Source organism: Hyperolius riggenbachi, chromosome 12, assembly GCF_040937935.1.
Source record: "Hyperolius riggenbachi isolate aHypRig1 chromosome 12, aHypRig1.pri, whole genome shotgun sequence".
In the NCBI taxonomy this organism is placed as follows: domain Eukaryota; kingdom Metazoa; phylum Chordata; class Amphibia; order Anura; family Hyperoliidae; genus Hyperolius; species Hyperolius riggenbachi.
The window spans coordinates 47,539,019-47,566,777 of record NC_090657.1 but is presented as its reverse complement, the minus strand read 5'-3'; the positions used below and the strand labels follow the sequence as shown (position 1 = coordinate 47,566,777).

General features: G+C 48.4%; 1 protein-coding gene across 2 annotated transcripts in view; it reads left to right on the top strand.

Annotated features, from left to right (window-relative positions):
- The first annotated feature begins 628 nt into the window (after nt 1-628).
- The window catches only part of LOC137542372 (NXPE family member 1-like), a 172,691-nt gene continuing 145,560 nt past the window's right edge, over nt 629-27,759 (top strand). For both annotated transcript variants that reach the window (XM_068264229.1, XM_068264228.1), the window contains exon 1: nt 629-816. Coding sequence is in view for 1 of the 2 variants with exons in the window: in XM_068264228.1 (XP_068120329.1) it covers nt 806-816 (11 nt within the window). In the remaining variant the exon portion in view is untranslated. The remainder of the gene's footprint in view (nt 817-27,759) is intronic.

The following is a 27,759-nucleotide window of genomic DNA, read 5'->3' as shown; positions in this document are numbered from 1 at the left end:
CTCTTAGGGCCATATGCAATTCTCTTTTTCACCTGAGTTTTCACCTAGGAGATAATTTTTCATCTTTGATTTTAAATAATTTTCCAGTACTTTTCAACTAAAAAAGTACCAAAATGTTGGTGAAAAAGTACTATCAAAATTATTGTAATCATTTTCTTACCTTCTGGGGGCTTAAAAGGCATTTTATTTAAAAGTTTAAAAATATCACCTAGGAGAAAACACAGGTGAAAAAGTGACTTGCATATGGGCCTTGATGCCTTGAGCGCTGTGTTATCCTTGATCTTTATAGCCAGCACAGAAGCCAGGTAACTCTGCCCAGTTATGTCTAAGTGCCTATTTGTGTGATATGCTGGATTTTTTGTTAATGGAGAGGAGACTTCAGCCAACATTTTGTTGGTCAGGCTTACTTAGACCACTGTTAACTTTATGTAAATTTGTCTCCACCCATGACAACACCCTCATTCTGGTGCATGGACGCACCCATTTTCCGGCTGGAGTGCCCCGGATCTCTGTAGGATCCTAGCAACGCCCCTGAGTAGAAGTGGGATAAGGGTTAATTTACAATGCTGGCTGTAAGACTTGTTTTCACACCCCTTCTTTATTTCTAGCCGCATATAGATAACACAGCTAGCTGAGCGGGCGGAGCACTCATCATCCCGACTCCAGCTGGCTCATATTTGTGAAGGCATCGGTGAGCCACCTCATGTCCCTACATGCTGCTATTTGGCTCTAGCAATAAAATACCTGGAGAGCCGTAGTGAGAAGAGAAGAGCAGAGGAGTGACTAGAAGTGACAGAGCTGCAAAATGGTTTTCAGGTATGATAAAAAAAATTGTATATTTGTTTGGCATTTCATGCTATGCATAACTTTGTACCATTTTATTCTGAATGTCACTTATTATTATTATACTGTGCAAGGTCCGTTATAGAGGCTTGGCACACGCATGCTGGAAAACAGTTTTCAGACACCAGTGTGAACCTATCCTTTTGGTTGTTTTATACTGCAGGCGTTTTTATGCGTTTTGGGATCCGTTTGCAAGTGTAACAAAAACGCAAGTAATTAAGGGCTCGTTTCCATATAAGCAATGCAGAGCTGTGCCCTCAGCGCTGCTCTGCGTTGCACGTCACTCCTAGGGGCGGAGCTTGTGATCACATTCATTATATTGAATGGGACCGCGGGCCGATTGCCCCAAAAGGCAGGCAACCATGTGCTGCAATTCCACGGTGAATCGCAGCGCATGTATGGAAACATCAGAGAGTGCAGTCTATGCACTGTCTACTGTCCCTGCGATTGCCTTTCCATAAGTGCAGCTAAAAGCGCGCATATGGAAATGAGGCCTAAAACAACGAAATCGCAGTGCATGTTTTATGAGAGTGTAATCTGTTTAATCCGGTTTTATCAGGAAGTCCTGCACACTGGTTTTTCTTGTGTGTGTGTCTTTTATCCTTGCCACTCTAAAAATGCAAAACACATTCGCAGAGAAAGGACTTTGTAAAATTGCTTTGCGTTTTAGGACTGGTTCGCAATGGAACGCTTTTTGGGGGTTTCTCCAGCACTTTGCTGATTGCTGGCAATCAAAAAGAAGCTGTGACAATGTAAGTCAATCTGAGGGTTCTCACCAGTGGTGAAACAATAGGGGGTGCAGAGGTTGCAACCACACTGGGGCTTTTGGGCAGGAGGGGCCCTATGGGGCCCTCCCTCAACCACAGTATTAGAACCTCTGTATTGGTCCTGTGCTGGTAATAATCACTTATAGAAGCTTTGAATAGTAGTAATCATTAACAAACTGTTCCCCATCCCCTTCTTGAACGTCTGACACTGTGGCTGTCTTTGATGTGCTTTGTGCTTTAACAATTGTTATGTATAGAGTGCTTGGGGGGCCAAATGTAAAACTTGCGCTGGGGTCCATAGCTCCATAGCTACGCCACTGGTTCTCACTGCCGTTGTGATTTGTGCTGCATGCAGCATTTATGGAGAGACCACAATGGATTTCTCATTGCCCAAACAAAATTGCGATTGCAATTGCTGAAAAATCGTATTGACAAATCACAATCAATGATACATGTGAACCCGGCCTTAGTGTAGCTCTGATGTGAATAGACAGTGGGTGAGGGCTTAGCAAGCACATTGTTGTGTTGTTGTGCTGAATTTGGCAATGTGTGTGATGATGATATCCGATGAGCACACGTGTGCAATGTGAAGCAGTGCGCTCAACTACAGAAAGGGCCCTTTTCCACGGGCTGCGATCTGCTTCAAAAAGTGGATCTCAGCCGTTTATCCATCGCTAGAGCACAGCAGTTTACAAATAAATCATCGTGGAGCTCATTTCCCTCCCGCTTACTCAAACGACAGACTGTGCCATTATCGCCGCGATTGTGCTCGGTTCCCAACGGGAAAATGGTGCTAGTGGAAATTGCTGCTTGCGGGTACGCACTGCAGTGTGATCGCGGGTGTACGCACAAGCAGCAGTGGAAAAGAGCCCAAAGTCCCCTACTTACAAACGACTCGCGTTACAATGTTTTTAGAGATACAAAGTTGTCTTTGCATACAACATATAAAGTACTGTTTTTTTATTACATATTTTTGTTGTTAAATCTCATGGTATTGTGTAAACTGTTGTAAGTAGTTTAACCACTTGAGGACCCACCCTTTACCCCCCCTTAAGGACCAGCGCTCTTTTTTGTGATTTGTGCTGCGTGGGCTCTGCAGCCCCCAGCACAGATCTGGTTTCATGCAGAGCGATCAGATCGCCCCCCTTTTTTCCCCCCTATGGGGATGGTGTGCAGGGGGGGTCTGATCGCTCTGGTGGGCAGGCTAGTTGCGGGGGGGGGGCACCTCAAAGCCCCCCTCCGCGGCGAAATTCCCCCCTCCCTCTCCTACCTGCTCCCCCCCGGAGATCGGGGCTGCACAGGACGCTATCCGTCCTGTGCAGCCAGTGACAGAACGTCCCCTGTCACATGGCGGCGATCCCCGGCCGCTGATTGGCCGGGGAGCGCCGTACAATGTAAACAAAGCAGATTATTTCCGCTTGTGTTTACATTTAGCCTGCGAGCCGCCATCGGCGGCCCGCAGGCTATTCACGGAGCCCCCCGCCGTGAATTGACAGGAAGCAGCCGCTCGCGCGAGCGGCTGCTTCCTGATTAATCAGCCTGCAGCTGGCGATGCAGTACTGTGTCGCTGGTCCTGCAGCTGCCACTTTGCCGACGCACGGTATAAGCGTGCGGTCGGCAAGTGGTTAAAACCCTTTTAAAGCCCTTTTGTAGATTTCAACATTCTAGGGCTCTTTCCCCCTGGGCCGGTGCTGATAATCATACGTTTTATTGCATTTCAAATACAGAAAAAAAGAAATGGATAAAAACAATGAAAATGATGTTACTGGTGTCCTTTAAATGACAATCATCATATAGGTAAACAGTAATAATTCCAACAAGGAGACTCCTCCCTCACAAAATGCAAAACGTACAATCTTAATTAAATTTAGCAACAGCATACTTAGGGGCCGTTTCCACTAGACGTGTTGCAATGCGGAAATCGTTTCGCATCGCAACGCAAGGAAACTGCAACCAATTCACATCTATGGACTTGTTTCCATTGACGCAAATTTACCTACGTACTCCGGCGCAATGCGACGCGGGAGAAATTATGGATAGCATGCTGCAGTTTTCCACAGCATGCATCCAATTCCCCATAGCCGCTGCCGGGAAGCCACATGACGCCGCATCCCGTTGTCCGGAAGACAACCGCAGGGGCGCCTCTGGCCATTTTGCCACTCCAGGCAAGGAAACCTGTGCCCCCCCCCATTAAATCGCAATGCTGCAGCATATCACCAGAAAATATTTTGATACAGTTTTGCAACAGATTGATTGAAAGTATAATTGATGTGGGGGGTTGGTTGGTTGGTAATCAGTATATCCAATCATAGTGAAAGAATCTGTCGGTAAAAATGAATGCATGTTTTGACAGCTATGGGCCAGGGTTACTAATAACAAGATTGGTGTGATTCAATTGTGAGGGTAAGATTGGGGGGGCAAAGTAGAGAATGGTACACAGCAGGATTTGATACCACTCGGCACTCAGCAGAAACTTTCTGGAGGGGGAAGGGGGGAGTCAAACTGCACTTGCAAATTATATTGTACACATCCCGGTGTTGCACCTGTATAGAGGCTTATTCAAACAAGCTTGGTGGCGTGCAGACCGGCAGACTGAAAGCAGAAGCAGGTTATACGAAGTTTTAGTACATTTGAGGCAGGCCGGGCACTGTCACTTTAAATGCTTTTATTTTCTTGCAGCCATATATACATTCATTGTTGATAAACATCACATCATTTTCGTCTAACAACGTAAACGTTACAGACCTTGAGTGGTGGCGGTGCTGGGGTGTTGGGGACGTAGGTGACCAGGGAAGAACGGACGGTCACCTACGTCCCCAACACCCCAGCACCGCCACCACTCAAGGTCTGTAACGTTTACGTTGTTAGACGAAAATGATGTGATGTTTATCAACAATGAATGTATATATGGCTGCAAGAAAATAAAAGCATTTAAAGTGACAGTGCCCGGCCTGCCTCAAATGTACTAAAGCAAAGTAGAGAATGACAAGGAACATTTATATTGCATTTTTCTCCTGGCGGACTCAAATTGCTTGAGCTGCAGCCACTAGGACATGCTCTATAGGCAGTAGCAGTGTTAGGGAGTCTTGCCCAAGGTCTCCCACTGAAAAGGTGCTGGCTTACTGAGCAGGAATAGCTGAGATTTGCTGAGGTGTGAACCCAGGTTGCCAGTGCCAGAGGCAGAGCCCTTAACCATTACACTATCCAGAGAGAGAGGGAAGAAAAGCACTTTTATTTAGCTTTCCTGTATGACAAGAAGACAGCCAGCACTGGGGTATGGGGGGAAACGAAGGTGAATGAGGTAGAGAAAAGGAGTGGAGAGATACTGAGATGGAGCAGAGAGCTTAGATAGTATTGCAGTCCCATATCACACAGATAAAAACAAGGAACACAAAGAGCCCCAATAGTGTAATATGTACTGGTAAATGGTTACTAGATAGAGTAAATATTAATACTCACAAACCAGGGTTACCATTAGGCAACTACTGTAAAGGCAGGTGGGGAGATTTTCCTGGCCCCACTCAGGAATAAGAAGTCGCTCTCTGTAGATGAGAAAAAGGGGGTTCAACCCTCCACCCAGGCGATATGGTGCAGGAGAACAGAGGCGCCAAAAGGATCAAATGGAGCTAAATGAGCTTAAAAACCAAATTCTTGGTAAATAGAGGAGGTAGTGGTGGACTTACCTAATGTCAAACTAACCGGGTCCGTGACTCTCAGCGCTTCCAGGCAGGTGTCTCTACGTGTGCGCGCGGAGGAATGCTGGGTCTTGTAGTTCCTCTCAAAACAAGATGGCGCACGGCGTTGCGCGGTGCGTGGAGTTGTGCGCGCGCACGGCATTGCGCACTGCACTTACGCGAAGGTAGGCGCGCACACAGCGTTGCGCACTGCGCATGCGCAGGCGTGAATTCTGGCGCCAGATTCAATTGCCACCAGTATTTAAGCAGCACTGCCCTTCACTGCTTGGCTAGTTTTCCTAGTGCGATACCTTGTTTATATCTGATCTCCTGTTGTGACCCGGCCTGTGTACTCGACTATCCTTGAACTCCGCCTGCCCTGATCCTTGGCTTGTGACCCCGACCATTCTTGAACTCTGCCTGCCCTGACCCTTGGCTTGTGACCCCGACCATTCTTGAACTCTGCCTGCCCTGACCCTTGGCTTGTGACCCCGACCGTTCTTGAACTCTGCCTGCCCTGACCCTTGGCTTGAACTGTGGAATACGTCTCTTCGCATCAGTCCTTCACTCAGCAGTATCCTCCTGTTCTCCGAACCACTGTGGAGCTACCAGTACTTCCTGAAACTTTTGTATGGGGAAGCGGGCAGAGGGGGGAGCGCTAGCGGAGGGGGTGGGGGGAATTTCCGTTCCCCCCCCCCCTGCGATCGGGGCATGCTCCCCCCTTATGCCTGCGACCCCATAGGGGGGCAGTATTTGGCCGAACAGGGCCCTGTTCGGCCGAACAGGGGCCCTGTTCGGCCCTGTTCGGCGGCCATTTAGTAGTTCGGGGCGAACCCGAACTTAAAAGGCTGAACACCATCAGGTGTTCGGCAGAACGCGAACATCACCCGAACAGGGTGATGTTCTGCAGAACCCGAACAGTGGCGAACACTGTTCGCCCAACACTAGTCATAAGGAGGGGCGGGACAGGAGTGAACAGACACACTCTAGATCCCGAGATAACAACTAATTAGGGAATGTCATACAAAGTGTTGTAGACAAAAGTTTTGTAGACTCCTTATGAGAGGCTGAGCAGCAAATGCTTTCCTTAGAACTTTTTATCTCCGCACCCTCAGTTTTCAGTCTCTAAGGACAAGAAAAATATTTTTTTTTCCCTCTGGAAGCCACCCCCAGATAAAACTTTGCTCCAGGCAATTGCCTTATCAGCTGGTGCCTAAAGGCACCTCTGGACAACCGGAAGTACCTGGGGAGGGATATGAGGCGATGCGGCGATCGCTTCTCATCCTAATCGCCAGTGAAAACGGGCCCATATACATAAATAATTGTGTTTTAAAAAAGTGCAATCAATATGATATATAATATATAGTAATGGGCCAAGATAATGTGCATGCAGTGCAAAGAACCAAGCGCAATCCTAGTGGGGAAACAAACTGCAATACAAGATAATGCAAGACATAAAAGATACCTTTGAAGCAAAAAGAAGTAAGCTTATGTGAGGATGGAGGAGAAGGGTAGCCAAAGGACCATCAGCCAAGCCTTAGTGCACCTCGCAGGTAAACTCCCACTTCATGATTCCCTCTTTAACGATAATTATCCTAGTTTCACTTTTGTGCGAATGCGCTTTCTAGATGCCAGGCCCGGATTTACCTCACAGGAGCCTATAGGCACAGATTTATTTATTTATTTCATTTATTTATTTATTTGTACAGATGTCCTGGTACCTTAGACTTCGCCCTCCATGAACTTGCAAATGGCCGCCAAACAGCACCGCAAGTGTGCTGGCTGGCCCAGCTGTCACTTCTCCCATACTTCCTTTGCCCATCATAGGTAGTTACAGGTGTCCCTTGGTCAGGGCCGGCCTGCCCATGAGGTGGGGTGAAACTTTTGCCTCAGGCGGCACTTCTGGGGGGGTGGGGGGTGGCACCCGCCCGTCCATGGGTGTGGGGGGCCGCCCGAGCTAGAGGGGATAGTGGGCAGGAAGGGGGTATTGGGCCTAGCGGCAGGAAGGGGGGTCAGACCCCCCCCCCCTCCCTCGCCTGAGTCCCCCGTCCTCCGCTCCCCTCCAGCTTTAAAAAGTTACGTTGCTGCAGCTATTGTAAGAGGCAACGGGCCTGGATCACTCACCTCTTCCTCGTTCCAGCGTGCGCTCCACTGATGTCACTTCCTGCTACGCCGCCCACTGTATTGTGAGTGGGCGGCGTAGCAGGAAGTGATGTCAGTGGAGCGCACGCTGGAACGAGGAAGAGGTGAGTGATCCCTGCCCGTTGCCTCTTACAATAGCTGCAGCAACGTAACTTTTTAAAGGTGGAGCGGAGGACGGGGGAACCAGGCGAGGGACCACCCCGTCGCTAGGCCCAATACCCCCTTCCTGCCCGCTATCCCCTCCAGCTCGGGCGGCCCCCCACACCCACGGCTTGGGGGGGAGGGGGCGATTTCTTTAAATATTGCCTCAGGCGGCAAAAAGTCTGGGGCCGGGCCTGCCCTTAGTATTCGGTAGCCAAAAAATATCCTCAATATTAAATAGCTAGAGGTGCTCCCAAGTATTACAGTAGGTAGCCAGCAGGGAAGGACTGGCCAGGGGGGAAGGGGAGAGATTTCCCCCCAGGCTGCCTCTCATTTAATGATTTAGGGCTGGCCGAACCACCAACAGTTTCGATAATTATGATCAAATTGGATGAAAATCTGTACCGCCACAAGCATGCCCAATCAACGGTTTGACTGATTTCGGGTGGAAATTGGTGGAATGTATCGATCTGAGATGTTGGGAAATCTCGGGCCGATGTGGTTGATCAAGTACGATAATCACAAATGATGAACGCGATGGAAACCCTGGCCGTTGTCCCTCAAAATGTATTATGTGCCCCACGGTGCCTGTGCATTTATAATTAACCTGTCACACTGCCCCTCGAGTGTCCATGCTGTATTTCTGCATTGGCGCCCCACGTGACTACCGGCATATAGCATGTGGGGCGAATGTGGGATGTCATTTGGGCTTCGGCTGCCGTGAAAACGGGCCTCTAGTTTGTGTTTTCCCCCAGGCCAAAAGATCCCAGTCCTCTCCTGGTAGCCAAAGGTACCCTCAGTATTAGTAAGTAGCTAGTGGTGCCTGAAGGTGGATCATGTCAGTGGAATGCTGAGAGAAGGGTGAGTAAACTCTCATTTATGCTTTGCTCAGGGCTCTGCATAGAGAAGGAGGGAGCCGCCTTCCCATCATCAGACACCTGTGGGGTTTTCATTGCCTTAGTATTATTTATATCATCATTGGGTTGCTCTGATGCTCTTATTGGGGTTGTGTAATGGATAGCGGAGAGGCCGCCGCGGCAGTGAGCGGCATGGTGGCCGTATCCGCGTCTCAGCCGGCGGCCTCCGCCGCGCGGTTACATGTTGGAGTTTTGCCTGGTCCCTCAGTTGCACATAGACTGAGTGCTACGGCCAGGCGACAAGACCTTTATGCAAGTAGAAGGGGAGTCAGCTGATCAGCCGGTCAGCTGACTCCAGTAGCGCTCCGGATTGGCTGAGTGACCGGGGCGGCGCTGTGGAGCGCTCTGAGTATATATAGGACCTGCCTGTCAGTTGCTCTTTGTCTGCTGTTGCAAATGCTACATGTTAGCACTCAGACCCTTAGTCAGATCCGAAAGTGTGCTAGAACCAGCAGGAGCTGGGGATCCACACTTAGCCAGATTGTGTTGATAGCTTAAAGTACTAATTGAATTGTATTATTTGTTATGACCCTCTGCTAGCATTGACTACTCTTCTGTCTTCTGATTCTGTTCCTATGCCAATCTGATCTAGTTGCCGACTCAGCTTATACCTCACTCTGATTCAGTCTTCTGTCTTTGTACCGTATCTGTCCGTGTGTTGCCGATCCTGCTTGTCTGACTCTTCAGCCCTCACCAGTGAGCTTAGTGCTGGTGAGGGATTTTCAGTTTAGTAATCACCTGCTCCTCAGGTTGATAGCTGCAGTACAGTCTTAATCACCTGCTCCTCAGGTTGATAGCTGCAGTACAGTCTTTATCACCTGCTCCTCAGGTTGATAGCTGCAGTATAGTCTGAATCACCTGCTCCTCAGGTTGATAGCTGAAGTACAGTCTGAATCACCTGCTCCTCAGGTTGATAGCTGCAGTACAGTCTTGATCTCCTGCCCCTCAGGTGATCATCTGCTGCAGTACAGCCTGAATCACCCACTCCACGAGTGATCAGTATACATTGTCCTACTGTGCTTCATCCGCTCCTCGGGTGAACCGATCACTAACTCTTCCGTGTCTCCAGCCTGCTGGGGTACTGATTCCAGTGCTCTATAGAGATACCTCCCTCTACCAGCTCCTCTGGGATAGTCGGCATCTCTATCTATATTTACTGTTGCACCAAATACTTATCTTACACCTAACACTTATCTTACACCTGGGTGTCCTCTGTCTTGCTATACGTGCATTATTGGTGATTCTGCAGATCACCACATGATCAGGTATAACGTCTGTATTATTGGTGATACTGCAGATCACCAATAATCAGAAAATCTGTTCTTGCTGACACCGATCGTTACAGGTTGCCCTTTAGTTTTTGGTTGCAGTCTTATCCTACTAGCCCCCTGCACATTGTAAACTTTAATTGATTTCGAGTGAAGTTTGTCCATTTGTTTCAATCAATTATCCTGGTTTCAACTTCAGAAACACTCCTTAAATCTATACATAGCTGTCTATTGGTATGTGTAACCACATGCTACCAGCGATCTTTAACCTAAGCTATTGTGTTATGGAGGAATCTAATCTTAGCATGTGCTTAGTGACTTTTTAACACAGAGCAAACACACATTTCACAGTAATGCGCTTACCACCAGCACTAAAGATAACCACCTGTAATAAATGTAAAAATGTAAATTAGTGAGAGGAAAGATTTCACAATGGGCAAACCTTAACTGAACAATGTATAAAGTAGTATTGCTACAAAGAAGCAATTTTATTCCTCAATTCCTCAATAACTATGTAACTATGTAAGCCATATTAAAGGGAACCCGAGCCAAAGCTTCAGAAAGAGATCTATTTACCTGTAAAGAGGGAAGCACCTGCAATCTCTGTACATTGTACTAGGGAGTAGGGACATATTTTAAATGTTGCCATAACCAGGAAAAATGGGCAAATGTGTGGGTTTTATGCACAGTAGAACGTTTTATTTTGAAACTATAATGGCCGAAAACTGAGAAATAGATATATTTTTTTAAATTTTTTTCTCATTATTGCCGTTAAAATTTATTTAGAATAAAATAACTCTTAGGGCCTGAGCCCACTAACGCAGTTGTAGCTGCTTCTGTCTGCTTTTCAGCATCTGTAACATTGATGTGTAACTAAAAAGTGGACACAGCTGTGTTAGTGGGCTCAGGCCCTTAGCAAAATTAACCCAAATAAAGCCTAATTCATGGCAAAAAAAAAAAAAAAAAAAGGTATAGATCGTTTTGCTGTGACAAGTAGTAATAAAGTTATAGGCGAATGAATGGAAGGAGCGCTGACAGGGGGAAATTGCTTCTGTCCTAGAAGTGAAAACACTTGCGGGCTGAAGTGGTTAAACGATAGCAAGAAAAAAGGGCGCTGGCTGAGGGTGGACGAAAAGAGCGCCGCCATAGACTTTAATGCAGCTATCGTTATTACGGCGAAAAAAGCAGAAAAAAGGGCACCGCAATAAATATCGTTATCATTACAACGTTAGTTTTTGAAGTATGTTATCATTTTAAAAACTTGCAACGTTATAGTTTTTATCATATATTGTTTGTACGTACATATTCTACATTATCAAAGATATTATCATTTCTATGTGTAAAAGGGTGTTTCTGCAGAGGGAGTGGTTAGGGTTAGGCACCACCAGAGGTGGTGGTTAGGGTTAGCCACCACCTGGGCGGCGGTTAGTTTTAGGCACCACCAAGGGGGGTGGTTAGGGTTAGGCACCACCAGGGGTGGTGGTTACGGTTAGGCACCACCAGGCACCACCAGGGGTGGTGGTTAGGGTTAGCCACTACCTGGGCGGCGGTTAGTTTTAGGCACCACCAAGGGGGGTGGTTAGGGTTAGGCACCACCAGGCGGCTAGTTAAGGTTAGGCAACACCAGGGGGGTGGTTAGGGTTAGGCACCACCAGGGGAGGGTTCTGTGTGAGAGTAGGGTTGGGTTAAGCTATACTGTTGAATTACATAAAGATTTTTAACATAAATATATTTTCGTTATTATTTCCTGTATGTTTTTACAACTGTATTTATCGTTATCCAAGTTTGACAACCATGTTTATTGTTAGCAGATTTTGTTATCCACCTGCGCCATTTTGCTATCCAGCCGGGCCCTTTTTTCATGCACTCGGTTATGCCCGACATTGTGTTGTCGGGCATGCCGCTCAAGAGGTTTTGGTAGCCTCAGGAGTCCCCCAGGAGCAATCTATTAGATTTAATGTCTGTCCAACATGTTAGTTAGCACTAGGCTAGCTAGTATAGGTGGCCACCACCCCCTGATTGCCCCCGATCCAGCCGCTTATACAATACCCAGCCTGGTTCCAGCGATGGCCGCAGCCTCCCCGCACAGCTCTGGTCTTCTCTATGAGGAGGATCGTACATGACGTCATGAGCAGTCCTAATCCTCCCCATAGAGTAGCCCGGAGCTGTGCGGGGAGGCTGCGGCCATCGCTGGAACCAGGCTGGGTAATGTATAAGCGGCTGGATAGGGGGAATCGCGTGGCGATCGGGGGGTGGTGGCCACCTATACTAGTTAGCCTAGTGCTAGCTTACTTTAAATCTAATAGATTTCTCCTGGGGCCTTCTGAGGCTACCAAAACCCCTTGAGAGGCGCAACGCTCAGGAGGTTAAACCACTTCTAAAACTCATGTAAAGCTGCCACTCTGAGGCATGAGCTGTCAGCTTGTGCTGTATGTGTTGTTTTATTCCCCACATACCGGTAACTGAATTGAAGTTCTCTGTCACAGCTGTCAGTCACATCTCTTCCTTGTAAAGCCCCAGACAGCAACTATACTAAAACAGGAAAGCCCCATGTTTTTTATGAAGCAGAAGTATGCGGACTTGTGATTATTGTGTTGATGTGCTAATTACACTAACGAAAAAATGTTTTGCAATTACGCCCATATTTAATTACGATTGGGACATTCAATTGATTTTGTGTAATCCTTTCGTAATTTTGCATAATTTTCATGTCATTCTGTGCCAACTTTAGTTGCTGTCGTCACCAAAGTTTCTAGGTATGTTAAGGGGAATAGTGGGAACAAATAATTTTTCAAAAACACCTTGTCGTTTTTGAGAAATATTTTAAAATTGCAACAGAAAAAAATGTTTTTTAAACTCAGAAAAATTACAGTTTAAAAACCATTTTTCCTTTGCATTTTTATAATCGAGACTCTCAAAAACTACAAGGTCCTTTTGAAAAATTCTTTTTGATTTGTTCCCACTATTCCCCTTAACATACCTACCAATTTTGGCGATCGCATGTATGAAGGTTTTGCTATTGACCACTAAAATTGGCACAAAATGATGTGAAATTGCGATTCCTGATTAACCTCCCTGGCGGTATAATTCCCGCGGCTGCGCGGCCGCGAGAGGGTTTCTTTCACTTTTTTTTTTTTTTTTTAAGCATGTAGCTAGCCTAACGCTAGCTACATGCTTCCCCCCTCCCTGCAGCATCCCCCCGTATCTTCCGATCGCTGCCGGCGCCGCTTGCCCATAAGGAAATCCCATTGTGAGCAGGATTTCCTTGAGGGCTTCCCCCGTCGCCATGGTGACGAACGGAGTGACGTCATCGAAGTCGTGACGTCACAGGGAGTCCCGATCTATCCCCATCGCGCAGCCTGGCGGCGATTGGCCAGGCTGCGCAAGGGATATGTGGGGGGGGGGGGCCTGTATCGCGGCGCATCGGCGGCGGCGATCAGACCAAACTTTGCTAGCTGCGTGTTTAAAAAAAAATGTAAATCGGCCCAGCAGGGCCTAAGCGGCACCCTCCGGCGGCTTACCCTGTGTCACACACGTGGTTACCGCCAAGGAGGTTAAGTTTACATGCTTTAGGTTCAATTTAAAATGTCTGAGACAATTCTGCATAATTTCTAGAAACTTCTTTAAGTTTTTCTCTCAGACACTATTGATAAATCTGCCCAACATCAGTGTGTCCACTTCTCCGCTGGTCCATGAGGAAGCTTTGATCGGTTCCAGACTTATTGCTGCCTAAAGCAAACTTGTGAGAATGGACCCAACACCAATCCCCCCCCAATTTGGAATGATTGCATGGCATCCGACCGTCCATTATAGCTGCGATTAACCCCCCCCCCCCAAAAAAAGTCCTCAGACTCAGTATAGGTAGGTAGCCAGGTATAGGTGCCCCCAGTATAGGTAGCCAGTTGTAGGTGCCCCTTGTATAGGTAGCCAGGTATAGCCCCCAATTTATAGGAAGCCAGGTATATGTGTCCCCAGTATAGGTAGCCAGGTATAAGTGCCCCCGTGTAGGAAGGCAGGTATAGGTGACTCCAGTATAGGTAGCCAGATATAGGTGCCCCCTGTATAGAAAGCCAGGTATAGGTGCCCCCAGTATAGGTAATCAGGTATAGGTGCCCCAGTATAGGTAGCCATTTATAGTCCCCCAGTATAGGTAGCCAGTATAGTCCCCCCCCCTTTATAGGAAGCCAGGTATATGTGTCCCCAGTATAGATAGCCAGGTATAGGTGTCCCCAGTATAGGTAGCCAGATATAGGTGCCCCTGTATAGGAAGCCAGGTATAAGTGCCCCCTGTATAGGAAGCCAGGTATAGGTACCCTGTATAGGTAGCCAGGTATAGCCCCCACCCCCCTTTATAGGAAGCCAGGTATATGTGTCCCAAGTATAGATAGCCAGGTATAGGTGTCCCCAGTATAGGTAGCCAGGTATTGATGCCTCCGTGTAGGAAGGCAGGTATAGGTGACTCCAGTATAGGTAGCCAGATATAGGTGCCTCCAGTATAGGTAGCCAGATATAGGTGTACCCTGTATAGGTAGCCAGGTATAGCCCCCCCTTATAGAAAGCCAGGTATATGTGTCCCCAGTATAGATAGCCAGGTATAGGTGTCCCCATGTAGGAAGGCATGTATAGGTGACTCCAGTATAGGTAGCCAGATATAGGTGCCCCCTGTATAGAAAGCCAGGTATAGGTGCCCCCAATATAGGTAATCAGGTATAGGTGCCCCAGTATAAGTAGCCAGGTATAGGTGCCCCCTGTATAGGTAGCCAGTATAGTCCCCCCCCTTTATAGGAAGCCAGGTATATGTGTCCCCAGTATAGATAGCCAGGTATAGGTGTCCCCAATATAGGTATCCAGGTATAGGTGCCCCGCGTAGGATGGCAGGTATAGGTGACCCCAGTATAGGTATCCAGATATAGGTGCCCCCTGTATAGGAAGCCAGGTATAGGTGACCCCAGTATAGGTAATCAGGTATAGGTGCCCCCAGCATAGGTAGTCAGGTATAGGTGCCCTCAGTACAGGTAGCCAGGTATAGGTGCCCCATATAGGAAGCTAGGTATAGGTTCCCCCAGTATAGGTAGCCAGGTATAGGTGCCCCCTGTGTAGGAAGCCAGGTATAGGTGCCCCAAGTATAGGTAGCCAGACATGAATAGGAAGCCAGGTATAGGTGCCCCCAGTATAGATAGCCAGGTATAGGTTCCCCGTATAGGAAGCTAGGTATAGGTGCCCCCAGTTTAGGTAGTCAGGTATAGATGTCCCCTGTATAGGAAGCCAGGTGTAGGTGCCCCAGTATAGTTAGCCAAGTATAGGTGCCTCCTGTATAGGAAGCCAGGCATAGGTGCTCCCAGTATAGGCAGCCAGGTATACGTGCCCCCAGTATAGATAGCCACCTGTATAGGTGGCCACTGTGTAGGTAGCCAGGTATAGGTAGTTAGGTGTAGGTGCCGCCTGTATAGGAAGGCAGGTATAGGTGCCCCCAGTATTGATAGCCAGTTATAGGTGCCCCACTGTATATAAGAAGCCAGGCATAGGTGCCCCCCAGTAGTGATAGCCAGGTATAGGTGCGCCCTGTATAGGTAGCCAGTGATCGGTGCGGTGCCTACTGTATAGGTATCGCGTATAGGTGCCCACTGTATATAGTTAGCCAGGTATAGGTTCCCCCTGTATAGGTAGCCAAGTATAGGTGGCATCAGTGCTGGAACACATGGAGCTGGTGAGTGAGCGTCCTCTCGGCATGAGAGTAAAGGGCACTTTAGACAGCCAGTGAGCTGTCCACTTTGGCACAACCCCCTATTCGCCACCACCTGAGACACGCCCATCACCCTGCCTCTTGTAAGACCCGCCCCTACACACACACACACACACACACACACACACACACACACACACACACACACACACACACACACACACACACACACACACACACACACACACACACACACACCTACCTCCCAAGGCCTGGTACACACATTCAATTTTGATTGGCCAATCACTGACCACGTTTACCACCTCCATGTAGTATGAGAGTTTCCCTACACAGTCTGTTCATAGTTTTCAAAAACTGTTGGCCCTCATACATCACGGAAGTAGAAACATTGGATGTGCATGGAGTCCCAGCATGGCACCCGAATGTATTGCTTTCAGCTGGGGTAATGCTATCCTCATTCCTCCTCCTTCCTCTCGCATCTGTCAACAACAAAAAGCTGCTGGGTAAATTTGGGTGACAGGTGAAGCAGCAAGTATTACTGCTATTGGGGTGGATTCATCAATTACAGGAGTGCAAGCTCAGCGCACGCTATGCTGTGATATTGCAGCTAACCTGCGCTGGTAACTTACCCTCGCTCCTTCTAACTAATGGCCACTCCACTGAACTCACCCTGAGCCCCGGCGGGTTTAGTGGTTTTCATGGACACGATCCCAGCCAGAACCAATTTCACCATAAGGCACTATAGGCACGTGCCTACAGGCGCCTGATGATGGAAAGGCGGCTCATTCCCCTCCCCGAGCGCCTCTCTCTTTCACTATGCAGAGTCCTGATAAAATTGTAAATGAGAGGTTACTCACCCAGCTCTCTGCATTCCACTGACGAGATCTCACTTCAGTCAGGGGCACCTCTAGCTACTTGATACTAAGGCTCCTCTAGCTACCTAATACTTGGAGGCACCTCTAGATACTTAATATTAAGGGTACTTCTGGCTACCTAATACTAAGGGGCACCTGTAGCTACCTATGATGGGCAAAGGAAGTAAGGGAGAAGTGACTGCTGGGGCAGCCAGCACACTTGCGGTACAATTCAGTGGGGTTTGAAGGTTCATGGAGCACTAAGTCTAAGGCACCAGGACATCTGTGCCTATAGGCTCCTGTGAGGTAAATCCGAGCCTGATCCCAGCACTTTGATTGCCCCAGTAGACTGCTTGTCACTTGACAAGCAGCCTATCAGGCCAATCAAAGCGCAGGGATCGTGTCAATAAAACAAGGCTGTCGCCCTCCGACATACCTTGAAAAGACTCAGCCAGGACGAGCAAACAAATCTGCTAGACACCATACACACACACCAACTCCTCTGCTGGTGACGAAATCTGTCTCTGTCCATGGAAATTACAACCACTTCATGGACTGATGCCAAACTGCAGGCAACGCACTGAGGCTGGTGATCATGTACTCTAGATCATCTGTAAGATTTGCCCTTTCCTGATCTCTGCCACCACCAAAGTCCTCATCCATGCCCTCATAATTTCCCGCCTCGACTACTGCAATGCCCTTCTGTCTGGTCTCCCTATGACCCGAATAGCCCCACTGAAGTCCATCATGAATGCGGCAGCCAGAATTATCCACTCCTCCCATCGCTCCACCAAAGCGGCTCCCCTCCGTGAATCCCTCCACTGGCTTCCTATTCAGTCCAGAATCAGATTCAAGATATTGTGTCTGACCTACAAATCTGTCCACAAAACCTGCCCAACCTACATTTCTGATCTTACTCAGAGATACACACCAAGCCGCTCACTCCGCTCCTCCAATGAACTTCGCCTGACCGTCCCCCGCATCACCCAGTCCCATGCACGCCTCCAAGACTTCTCAAGAGCCGATCCAACACTATGGAACTCCCTACCTCCACCCATTAGGGCAGCCCCCTCCTTCAACAATTTCAAGAAGGCGCTCAAAACTCACCTTTTCACTCTGGCCTACCACCCCTCACAATTGCTCTAAACCCACAGCTGAACTCTGGTCCCCTACCTCTCGTGTCCCTACCTCTCCCTCTAGATTGTAAGCCTTTGGGCAGGGTCCTCCTCCTTTTGTGTCCTACCTGATCATGCACCTCCATTACGGTAAACCCATGCTATGCATTTGAGTGAACCTAACTTGCCTAATCTCCATGCTCCCATCCAGTGACTGACTAAGCATTACCTTGTACTCATACTGTGCTGTGTGATCTGGTTTTCTTGTATTCCTGCATTGTCATATTGCTGTATGTGACCCCTAAATATTGTCTGTAACCTAAATTAATGTCCAGCGCTGAGTAATATGTTGGTGCTTTATAAATACAATAAATAATAATAATAATAATCAGCCTCAGGCTGCCAATCGTAGTGCACCACAGGAGCACACAATTCAATTTCACAGAGGTAGCAAAGGGAACACACAACCCAGTATATAGTACAGGCACCGGTATCACAATACTCTGCAGTCTCACTAGGAAATGCAAATTCTCTGCTTAGTACGCAGAAGACTAACATTAAGTAAATATTTAATATTTCAAGAGGTGGAACCATGCAGAACGAATACAAACAAAAATATTTGCTGAAGTGACAATGACACACAAGAACTTGTGTGTAAACTATAGGTGTGTGGAGAGAAACAGGATCTTTTCCAATTCCAGTGGTTCAAAAACGGATGCTATATAGAATGTGATAACATTAATTGCAACACAAAACAAGTGATTTATCGTATAACGTTATACAGTAGCTCTCAACTGTCGCTCTTTTTGGAGGGAAAGTCCCTCTTTGGGAACTCTGTCCCTCTGTCCCTCTTTCATCCTCATTTGTCCCTCTTTCAGGGCTGATGTACAGATCTATGGAAATATATGTATTTTTCTACTGAAAAATGTGTTTAATTGACTCTAAACTTTATTCCCATCCTTTAAGTTAAGATATTTCTTATTTTGAAATGTTAATATGAAGGAAAATTAACCAGGATAAAAAGGACCAGTGTGGTTTGAATTATAAAACAACATATTTTCTTAGGAATTCATTATGATAAGCATAACTAAGGGTGCGGTGGGAGTGTAATTAGGGGTGTGGCAGGGGTGTGGCTTAAGTGGAAAACATGTTTCACACTTCCATGGTGGCTTTCCCAATGAACTAAAATTTAAAGTAAACAATTAAAAATGGGCAGTACTCATGCCTACTACTCCCTCGTTCTTCTGGTACATCCGGGTCGGCCAGGTTGTGGATAGGTGTGCAGACGCTGCCCGGCGATACATGTCCTTGATTGAACGCCTATAGTTGGGAGCACCCCATGCATGCACATTTGTGACGTTACGACTATGCAGTGGTGGAGAGTCGGAGGAAACCTTGAAAGAGAATGTATGTATGCAGATGATACCCAGATCTACCTCCACACCCCTGACATATCCACCACTACCATGGACAAGGTCTCCTCCTGCCTATTAGCCCTCTCCTCCTGGATGTCCGCTCGGTTCCTAAAACTAAATCTAGACAAAACAGAATTTATGATCTTCCCACCCCGGCCATCCATGAACCTCCCAGATGTGCATGTCACTGTTAACCACACTACCATTCGCCCTACCTCTCAAGCCCGCTGTCTGGGTGTCACCCTGGACTCCGCACTCTCCTTCACTCCCCACATCCAAAACCTCACAAAGTCCTGCAACTTCCACCTTCGTAACATCTGTAAGATTCGCCCTTTCCTGACCTCTGCCCCCACCAAACTCCTCATCCATGCCCTTATAATTTTCCGCCTCTACTACTGCAATGCCCTTCTGTCTGATCTCCCTATGACCTGAATAGCCCCACTGAAGTCCCTCATGAATGCGGCAGCCAGAATTATCCACTCCTCCCATCGCTCCACCAGAGCGGCTCCCCTCCGTGAATCCCTCCACTGGCTTCCTATTCAGTCCAGAGTCAGAGTCAAGATATTGTGTCTGACCTACAAATCCATCCACAAAACCTGCCCAACCTACATTTCTGATCTTACTCAGAGATACACACCAAGTCGCTCACTCCGCTCCTCCAATGAACTTCGCCTGACCGTCCCCCGCATCACCCAGTCCCATGCATGCCTCCAAGACTTCTCAAGAGCCGCTCCAACACTATGGAACTCCCTACCTCCACCCATTAGGGCAGCCCCCTCCTTCAACAATTTCAAGAAGGCGCTCAAAACTCACCTTTTCACTCTGGCCTACCTCACAATTGCTCTAAACCCACAGCTGAACTCTGGTCCCCTACCTCTCGTGTCCCTACCTCCCCCTCTAGATTGTAAGCCTTTGGGCAGGGTCCTCCTCCTTTTGTGTCCTACCTGATCATGCACCTCCATTACGGTAAACCCATGCTATAGTTTAATCGATTGTGTAATAAAAGTCACTATGATTTTCATCTTTCTTTAGATACATGAGATGAACATTTTCAATCAAGGATTATTATAGTTTTATGGAATTGTTCTGATTAATAACGTATTTGATTATCCTTTTTGCCCATTCTTCTTTGCAAAACAGCTCCAGCTCAGTCAGGTTAGATGGACAGCGTTTGTGAACAGCAGTTTTCAGATCTTGCCACAGATTCTCAATTGGATTTAGATCTGGACTTTGACTGGGCCATTCTAGCACATGAATATGTTTTGTTTTAAACCATTCCATTGTTGCCCTGGCTTTATGTTTAGGGTCATTGTCCTGCTGGAAGGTGAACCTCCGCCCTAGTCTCAAGTCTTTTGCAGACTCCAAGAGATTTTCCTCGAAGATTGCCCTGTATTTGGCTCCACCCATCTTCCCATCAACTCTGACCAGCTTCCCTGTCCCTGCTGAAGAGAAGCACCCCCAGAGCATGATGCTGCCACCACCATATTTGACAGTGGAGATGGTGCATTCTGAGTGATGTGCAATGTTAGTTTTCCGCCACACATAGCTTTTTGTATTTTGGCCAAAAAGTTCCATTTTGATCTCATCTGACCAGAGCACCTTCTTCCACATGTTTTCTGTGTCCCCCACATGGCTTGTGGCAAACTGCAAACGGGACATCTTATGCTTTTCTGTTAACAATGGCTTGCTTCTTGCCACTCTTCCATAAGAGCCAACTTTGTGCAGTGCATGACTAATAGTTGTCCTATGGACAGATTCCCTCACCTGAGCTGTAGATCTCTGCAGCTCGTCCAGAGTCACCATGGGCCTCTTGACTGCATTTCTGATCAGCACTCTCCTTGTTCGGCCTGTGAGTTTAGGTGGACGGCCTTGTCTTGGTAGGTTTACAGTTGTGCCATACTCCTTCCATTTCTGAATGATCGCTTGAACAGTGCTCCTTGGGATGTTCAAGGCTTTGGAAATCTTTTTTGTAGCCTAAGCTTGCTTTACATTTCTCGATAACTTTATCCCTGACCTGCCTGGTGTGTTCTGTGGACTTCATGGTGTTGTTGCTTGCTCCCAATATTCCCTTAGACAACCTCTGAGGCCGTCACAGAGCAGGTGTATTTGTACTGACATTAGATTACACACAATTACACACAGGTGCACTCTATTTAGTCATTAGCACTCATCAGGAAATGTCTATGGGCAACTGACTGCACGCAGACCAAAGAGGGCTGAATAATTACGCACACCCCACTTTGCAGTTATTGATTTGTAAAAAATGTTTGGAATCATGTGGGATTTTCATTCCACTTCTCATGTGTACAACACTTTGTATTAGTCTTTCACGTGGAATTCCAATAAAATTGAGTCATGTTTGTGGCAGTAATGTGACAAAATGTGGAAAACTTCAAGGGGGCCGAGTACTTTTGCAAGCCACTGTATGTATGTATATATATATATATATATATATATATATATATATATATATATATATATATATATATATATATGTCCAGTACTGCTATCTGAATATACGATTGATAAAGCGACTTTTATTAGTTGGTAGTCATAATCCTTGCTAAAAGAGTTGATTCTCACACTGAAAGAACCCCCTACACTTAGCAAGAAATTTACTTACTGAGAACTTATCTTCCTATAGATTATTAGATATAATCCAATATTCATTGATAGCGTACTGCAACATTGTATAGTTCATTTTAGAGATAAAGACTAGATTTGCCAATTACCTATCACAAGCATTGATGTTTTATATATTGTTACCAGGCAACGCTTAGCAAAGTTTATGATGACTCAGATATTTCACTCCAAAACTATATATATTGTTACCCTCTTACTCTGTGTAGTAACACAGACCAGATAAGTTGAAGTGCTGGTAGAGGTGATCTTCCTGTCTGTTAAATAATTGCATATTGATTCAGTTTATGGGGCAACACCCCTCCATGCTGTCTAATGAGTCACTATAATTTGACATGATTAATAGGTTGTTTATTTAGGCCAATTTGTGTTTAGTAATAGCCATCTTGGTTTTGATAGCATCCATTTTGTGCTTTGGGTTAAACAGGGTGTTATCTGTCCACCATTTTGTGAGTTGGGTAAAAAGATTGTTTATTGGTTCAGCCATTTAGGGCTTGATTCACAAAGCGGTGCTAACTGTTAGTACGCCTATAAAAAACCCCTCAGCACATCTAAACGAGCTTTTTGCGCGCAAAACTTTACGCGCGCACTGCACAGAGCGCAGGGCGCCCCGTGCGAAGTGCCCATTTAAGCCTATGGGACTTAGCGCACGCATAGGACTTTGTGTTCACAAAACTTTGCGCGCGGTACTTAGCGCGCGATCTGATTGAGAAAACCGGTGCTAACCTACTTAGCACCCTGGTTAGCGCGCCTAAAGACTTTAGACGTGCTAAGTAGGTTAGCACCGCATAGTGAATCAAGCCCTTTGTCTACATAGGTAGTTTATATTAGTGGTGCTCAAATACCCCTTTTTAAAATTCGAGTTTGGTCGAATTCAAATAGTAAATTATTCGAGGTCAGTCGAATATTCGAGTCGAATAATTTTTACTATTCGATTCGACCTCGGACTTCGAGCTCACTATTCGAGTCGGTATTCGAGCTCATTATTCGAGCTGACTATTCGAATTGGCCTTAAATAGCTTCCAACACTTGTTTTGAGGGTGAATGATGCAAAAAAAACATCTTTTTTTCCAAGTAACAGCAAGTGATTATGTTAGGATGTTCCTTTAAAAAAAAAAGGTGAAAAGAGAAGTTGTGTCCAGAATTTTGTTCAGTACTGTATATACTTCTTCTTCTTCTTCTTCTTCTTCTTCTTCTTCTTCTTCTTTATCTTCTATCTTCTTCTTCTTCTATATCTTCTTCTTCTATATCTTCTTCTATATCTTTTTTTATATCTTCTTCTTCTTCATCTTCTTCTTCATCTTCTTCATCTTCTTCATCTTCTTCTTCTTCTTCATCTTCTTCTTCTTCATCTTCTTCATCTTCTTCATCATCATCTTCTTCTTCTTCTTCTTCTTCTTCTTCTTCTTCTTCTTCTTCTTCTTCTTCTTCTTCTTCTTCTTCTTCTTCTTCTTCTTCTTCTTCTTCATCTTCTTCATCTTCTTCTTCTTCATCTTCTTCTTCTTCATCTTCTTCTTCTTCATCTTCCAGGAGGAGGAGGATGAGTGTGTGGCAGCAGGCAGTCAATGAGGCAGGCAGCGTGACATAATAGCCCTGGTACCTAGCGGTGATACCAGGGCTGTAAATAAACACAACAGGAGGTCCCAGACAGCGGTCGTGCAGCCCACATCGTGCCCAATACACAACTGGGACAACACAGTTTTCAACCCGGGCACCTCAGAAAAATTAAACCTTTTTTTTTTTTTTTTTAATGGTTTTTTGGTTTTGTTTGTACAACCAATTACCCAGATATATAGCTATTGTTTGACGTAATAGCTGGTGGCAGAGTGGCAGCAGAATGTAATTCTGTGTACCCTGGCAGTGGGAAACACAGACCGACAGCAGCAGCAGCAGGAGGAATGGAGGAGTAATGTGAGCAGCTATTGTTTGACGTAATAGCTGGTGGCAGTGTGGCAGCAGAAGGTAATTCTGTGTACCCTGGCAGTGGGAAACACAGACAGACAGCAGCAGCAGGAGGAATGGAGGAGTAGTGTGAGTGTGGCAGCAGGCAGGCAGCGTGACATAATAGCCCTGGTACCTAGCGGTGATACCAGGGCTGTAAATAAACACAACAGGAGGTCCCAGACAGCGGTCGTGCAGCCCACATCGTGTCCAATACACAACTGGGACAACACAGTTTTCAACCCGGGCACCTCAGAAAAATTAAACCTTTTTTTTTTTTTTTTTTTTTTTTTAATGGTTTTTTGGTTTTGTTTGTACAACCAATTACACAGATATATAGCTATTGTTTGACGTAATAGCTGGTGGCAGAGTGGCAGCAGAATGTAATTCTGTGTACCCTGGCAGTGGGAAACACAGACAGACAGCAGAAGGGCAGTACACAGCAGCCCACTGTAGGTGTAAAATGTGTGGCTGCAGGCGACGTAATAGTCAAACTGAACCAGGCTGGCTTAGTGAGCAGGAACCAGGAGGTGGTAAAGGGTGGTAAGGCACATTAACGATGGTTCTTAGCCAGTTCATGTCCCCCTCTCGCCGACAACAGGGGCCAGGAACTCGCCTTCCACCCACGCCTGGTTCATCTTGAGAAACGTCAGTCTGTCCACAGACTTGTGAGACAGACGTGAGCGTTTCTCGGTGACCACGCCACCAGCTGCACTGAAGCAGCGCTCGGACAGCACGCTGGAAGGGGGGCAGGACAGCACTTCCAGGGCGTACTGCGCCAGCTCGCTCCAGATCTCCAGGCGCTTGACCCAATACTCCATGGGATCAACAGGGGCATCGCTGTCAAGCCCGCTGTAGGACCCCATGTAGTCAGCCACCATGCGGGTCAGGCGCTGGCTGTGACCGGAGGAGGATGCTGCTGCATCATGCTCCTCCTCTCTAGTCACTGCTGCCGGAGCCTCTACAGTCCTGTAGAGCTCGTGGCTGAGAGACAGCAGGTCTGTGGGGCGCTTGCTGCTGGATGCAGGCACCTGCGGCTGCCTCTGTGCTGGCTGCTGGACAGTGGGGGTGGAAGGCTGGGGGAAGGCTTCCTCCAAGCGCTCAACAAGGGCCTGCTGCAAGCTCCTTATTTGTTGCGCTGGGTCTCCTCCTGCAGGCGGCAGGAACTGGCTCAACTTCCCCTTGAGGCGTGGGTCCAACATCATGCTGATCCAGATGTCCTCCCTCTGCTTCATCTGGATCACCTTGGGGTCCTTGCGCAGGCACGCCAGCATGTGCGCTGCCATTGGGAAGAGGCGGGCCACGTGTGCTGGCACATCGACGGCAGTGCTGTCCTACTCATCCTCCTCCTCTGCCGCCTCATCCTCTCTCCACCCCCGCACCAACTCAGCTGCGCTGTGCTGATCCCCCTCATCAGCAGCAAGGTCAGGGACCTCCACCAAGTCCTCCTCCTCCTCCCCCTCAGAGGTGGACTGTGCAGCTGCTTGCCGCTCCTGCTGGTCCAAGGCTGCCTCTCCCTGTTCCAGCAAAGCATCGAGGGCCCTGTTCAGCAGACAAACCAGGTGCACCCACTCGCACACCATAGCATGGTCCCTGCTCACCATGTTAGTGGCCTGCAGAAAGGGAGCCAGCACTAAGCACACCTGCTGCATGTGCATCCAGTCATCATCGGGGACGATGGACGGGATGTTGCTGGTCTTGTCCCTTCTCCGAGCGGCGGAAACAGTGGCCAGGGCAAGGTACTGGTTGACAGCGTGCTTCTGTTCAACCAGACGCTCCAACACCGCCAGGGTGGAGTTCCAGCGAGTCGGAACGTCAAGGATCAGCCGATGGCGTGGCAGCTCCAGCTCCTTTTGCACGTCTTCCAGGCTCGCACAGGCTGCAGCCGAGCGCCGGAAGTGACGCACAACGTTCCTTGCCGTTTCCAGCAGTTCGCCCATCCCCTGGTAGGTGCGCAAGAACTTTTGCACCACCAGGTTCAGCACGTGGGCAAGACAGGGGATGTGGGTCAGGTTTCCCCTGTCTATTGCGGCAACCAGATTGGCCCCATTGTCGGCCACCACCTCTCCGACTCTGAGGCCTCCGGGGGTCAGCCAAATCCTCTCCTGCTCCTGGAGTTTGGCCAACACATGGGTTGCCGTCAGCTTGGTCTTCCCAAGGCTGACCAAGTGCAGCAGCGCTTGGCAGTGGCGGGCCTTCACGCTGCTGCTGAGGCGGGGGGTTTGGCCAGGTGTGCCGGAGGATGGCAGAGGATCGGAGGAACCTGCTGCAGTTCCCCTGACCCTGCGGGGGGGCACCACCCACTGTGTTGCTGCTGCTGTGCCCGCTGCTGCTCTCCCATCCTCACCCCCTTCCACCAAGCTGACCCAGTGGACAGTGAAAGACAGGTAGCGGCCTGTCCCGAAGCGGCTGCTCCAGGAGTCCATGGTGACGTGGACCCTTTCACCAACCGTGTGCTCCAGCCCTCGCTCCACATTGGCCATCACAAAGCGGTGCAGTGCAGGAATGGCCTTGCGGGCGAAGAAGTGTCTGCTGGGGAGCTGCCAGTCTGGGGCTGCACAAGCAAGCAGCGCACGCATGTCGCTCCCCTCCTGCACAAGCGTGTACGGCAGTAGTTGGGAGCACATGGCCCGTGCCAGCAAGCCGTTCAGCTGCCGCACGCGACTGCTGCTGGGAGGCAGAGCCCTAACCACCCTCTGGAAGGACTCGCTCAAAAGGCTCTGGCGTGGCCTTTTGCTGGCACGGGAATCAGCAGACACAGCAGAGGAGGCCACTGAGGACTGGCTGCCAGAACAGGCCTCAGTGTCGGCGGCAGGAGTTGCAGAGGGGGGAGGAGCAGTGCGTTTCCGCACTCCTGCTGGTGCTGCTGGAGGAGCAGGAGGGCGGGTGGCTGCTGTTGCTGCTGCTGCTGAAGGCTGTGCAGTGATGGGTGTGGTGCCACTGCCAGCACCAGATGCCTTCAGCCTCTGGAACTCCTCATGCTGGTGGAAATGTTTCGCAGCAAGGTGGTTGATGAGTGAGCTGGTGCTGAACTTTAAGGGGTCTGCACCTCTGCTCAACTTCCGCTGACAGTGGTTGCAAGTGGCGTACTTGCTGTACACTGTGGGCATGGTGAAAAAATGCCAGATTGGTGACAAAAACGACCCCCTATGGCATGGAACCGCTGCTGCCTGTCTCCCTGTGGTGGTTGGGGGGGGGGGCTTGGGTGCGGCTGGTGGTGGTACTGGCAGATGCTGCTGCTGCTGCTGCTGAGCCTGAGACACCAGCAGGCTGTGGGACCTGCCTACTGCTGCCAATGCTTGCAATGATGCACCTCCTTGCAAGGCCCACAAGCGCATCCTCCTTCTCCTCCTCAGAGCTGCTGAGGACGACATCCCCTGGAGGTGGTGGCACCCAGTCTTTGTCTGTCACCACGTCATCATCATCATCATCATCATCCTCCCCCTCCTGAAACATGTCCTGCTGGGATGATGACCCCCCAAACTCCTCTCCTGATGCATGGATGGGCTGCTTGACTGTCGCCACAGTCTTGCTGTCCAATCCCTCATCCCCCAAAGTGCCCATCAGCATCTCCTCCTCCAAATCGCCAACAGCAGACAATTGACACATCATGCCTGGGCTCAAAAGAGTGCTGAGTGACAGGTCGGCGACTGACGGTGAACTGGCCTCCTCCCCAGGCCCTGCTGGGCGGCTGCTGCGAACAGGGGTGGTGGTGGTGGTGGTGAGGGTGGAGGCCTCGGATGCAGAGCTGATGGCGGGCTGCTCATCCTCCGTCATCAGTTGCACCACAGTGTCTGCATCCTTTTCCTCAATGGGACGTTTCCGACCCGGCTGGAGGAAAATCGGAGCAGGTGCTACACGCTGCTGCTGCTGCTGTGTCTCTGCAGCGTGAGTTGCAGATGCTCCTGCTGGGCGGCGCCCAAGGCGTCCATGGCCAGTGGCTATGGGAGGAATGTTAGCCACTGACACTGCTGCTGCTGCGGAACTGTGCATGGTGGCGCGGCCGCGCCCGCGGCTTGCCACAATGCTGCTCCCTCTCCTCCTAATTCCCTTGCTGCCCTTCCCCTTGCCCAAACCGCGCTGGCTGCCACTTCCAGACATCTTCGATGTTTTGGGCGTAAACACAAAAGTTTTTGAAAAGGGCGGGTGAAAAGTGGGGTACTTTAATGGAGTGGGTTGGTGGGTGAGGTGACTGAGTGAGTGTCCCGACTCCCTAGTATAGTAAATAAGTAGTAACAGTCAGGAAGTACAACTAGAAGTTACAATAATCAGTAGTCATCACAAGGAAATAGAGTGTGTGTATACTACAGACAGTGAGTGCACGCACGCGCACACACG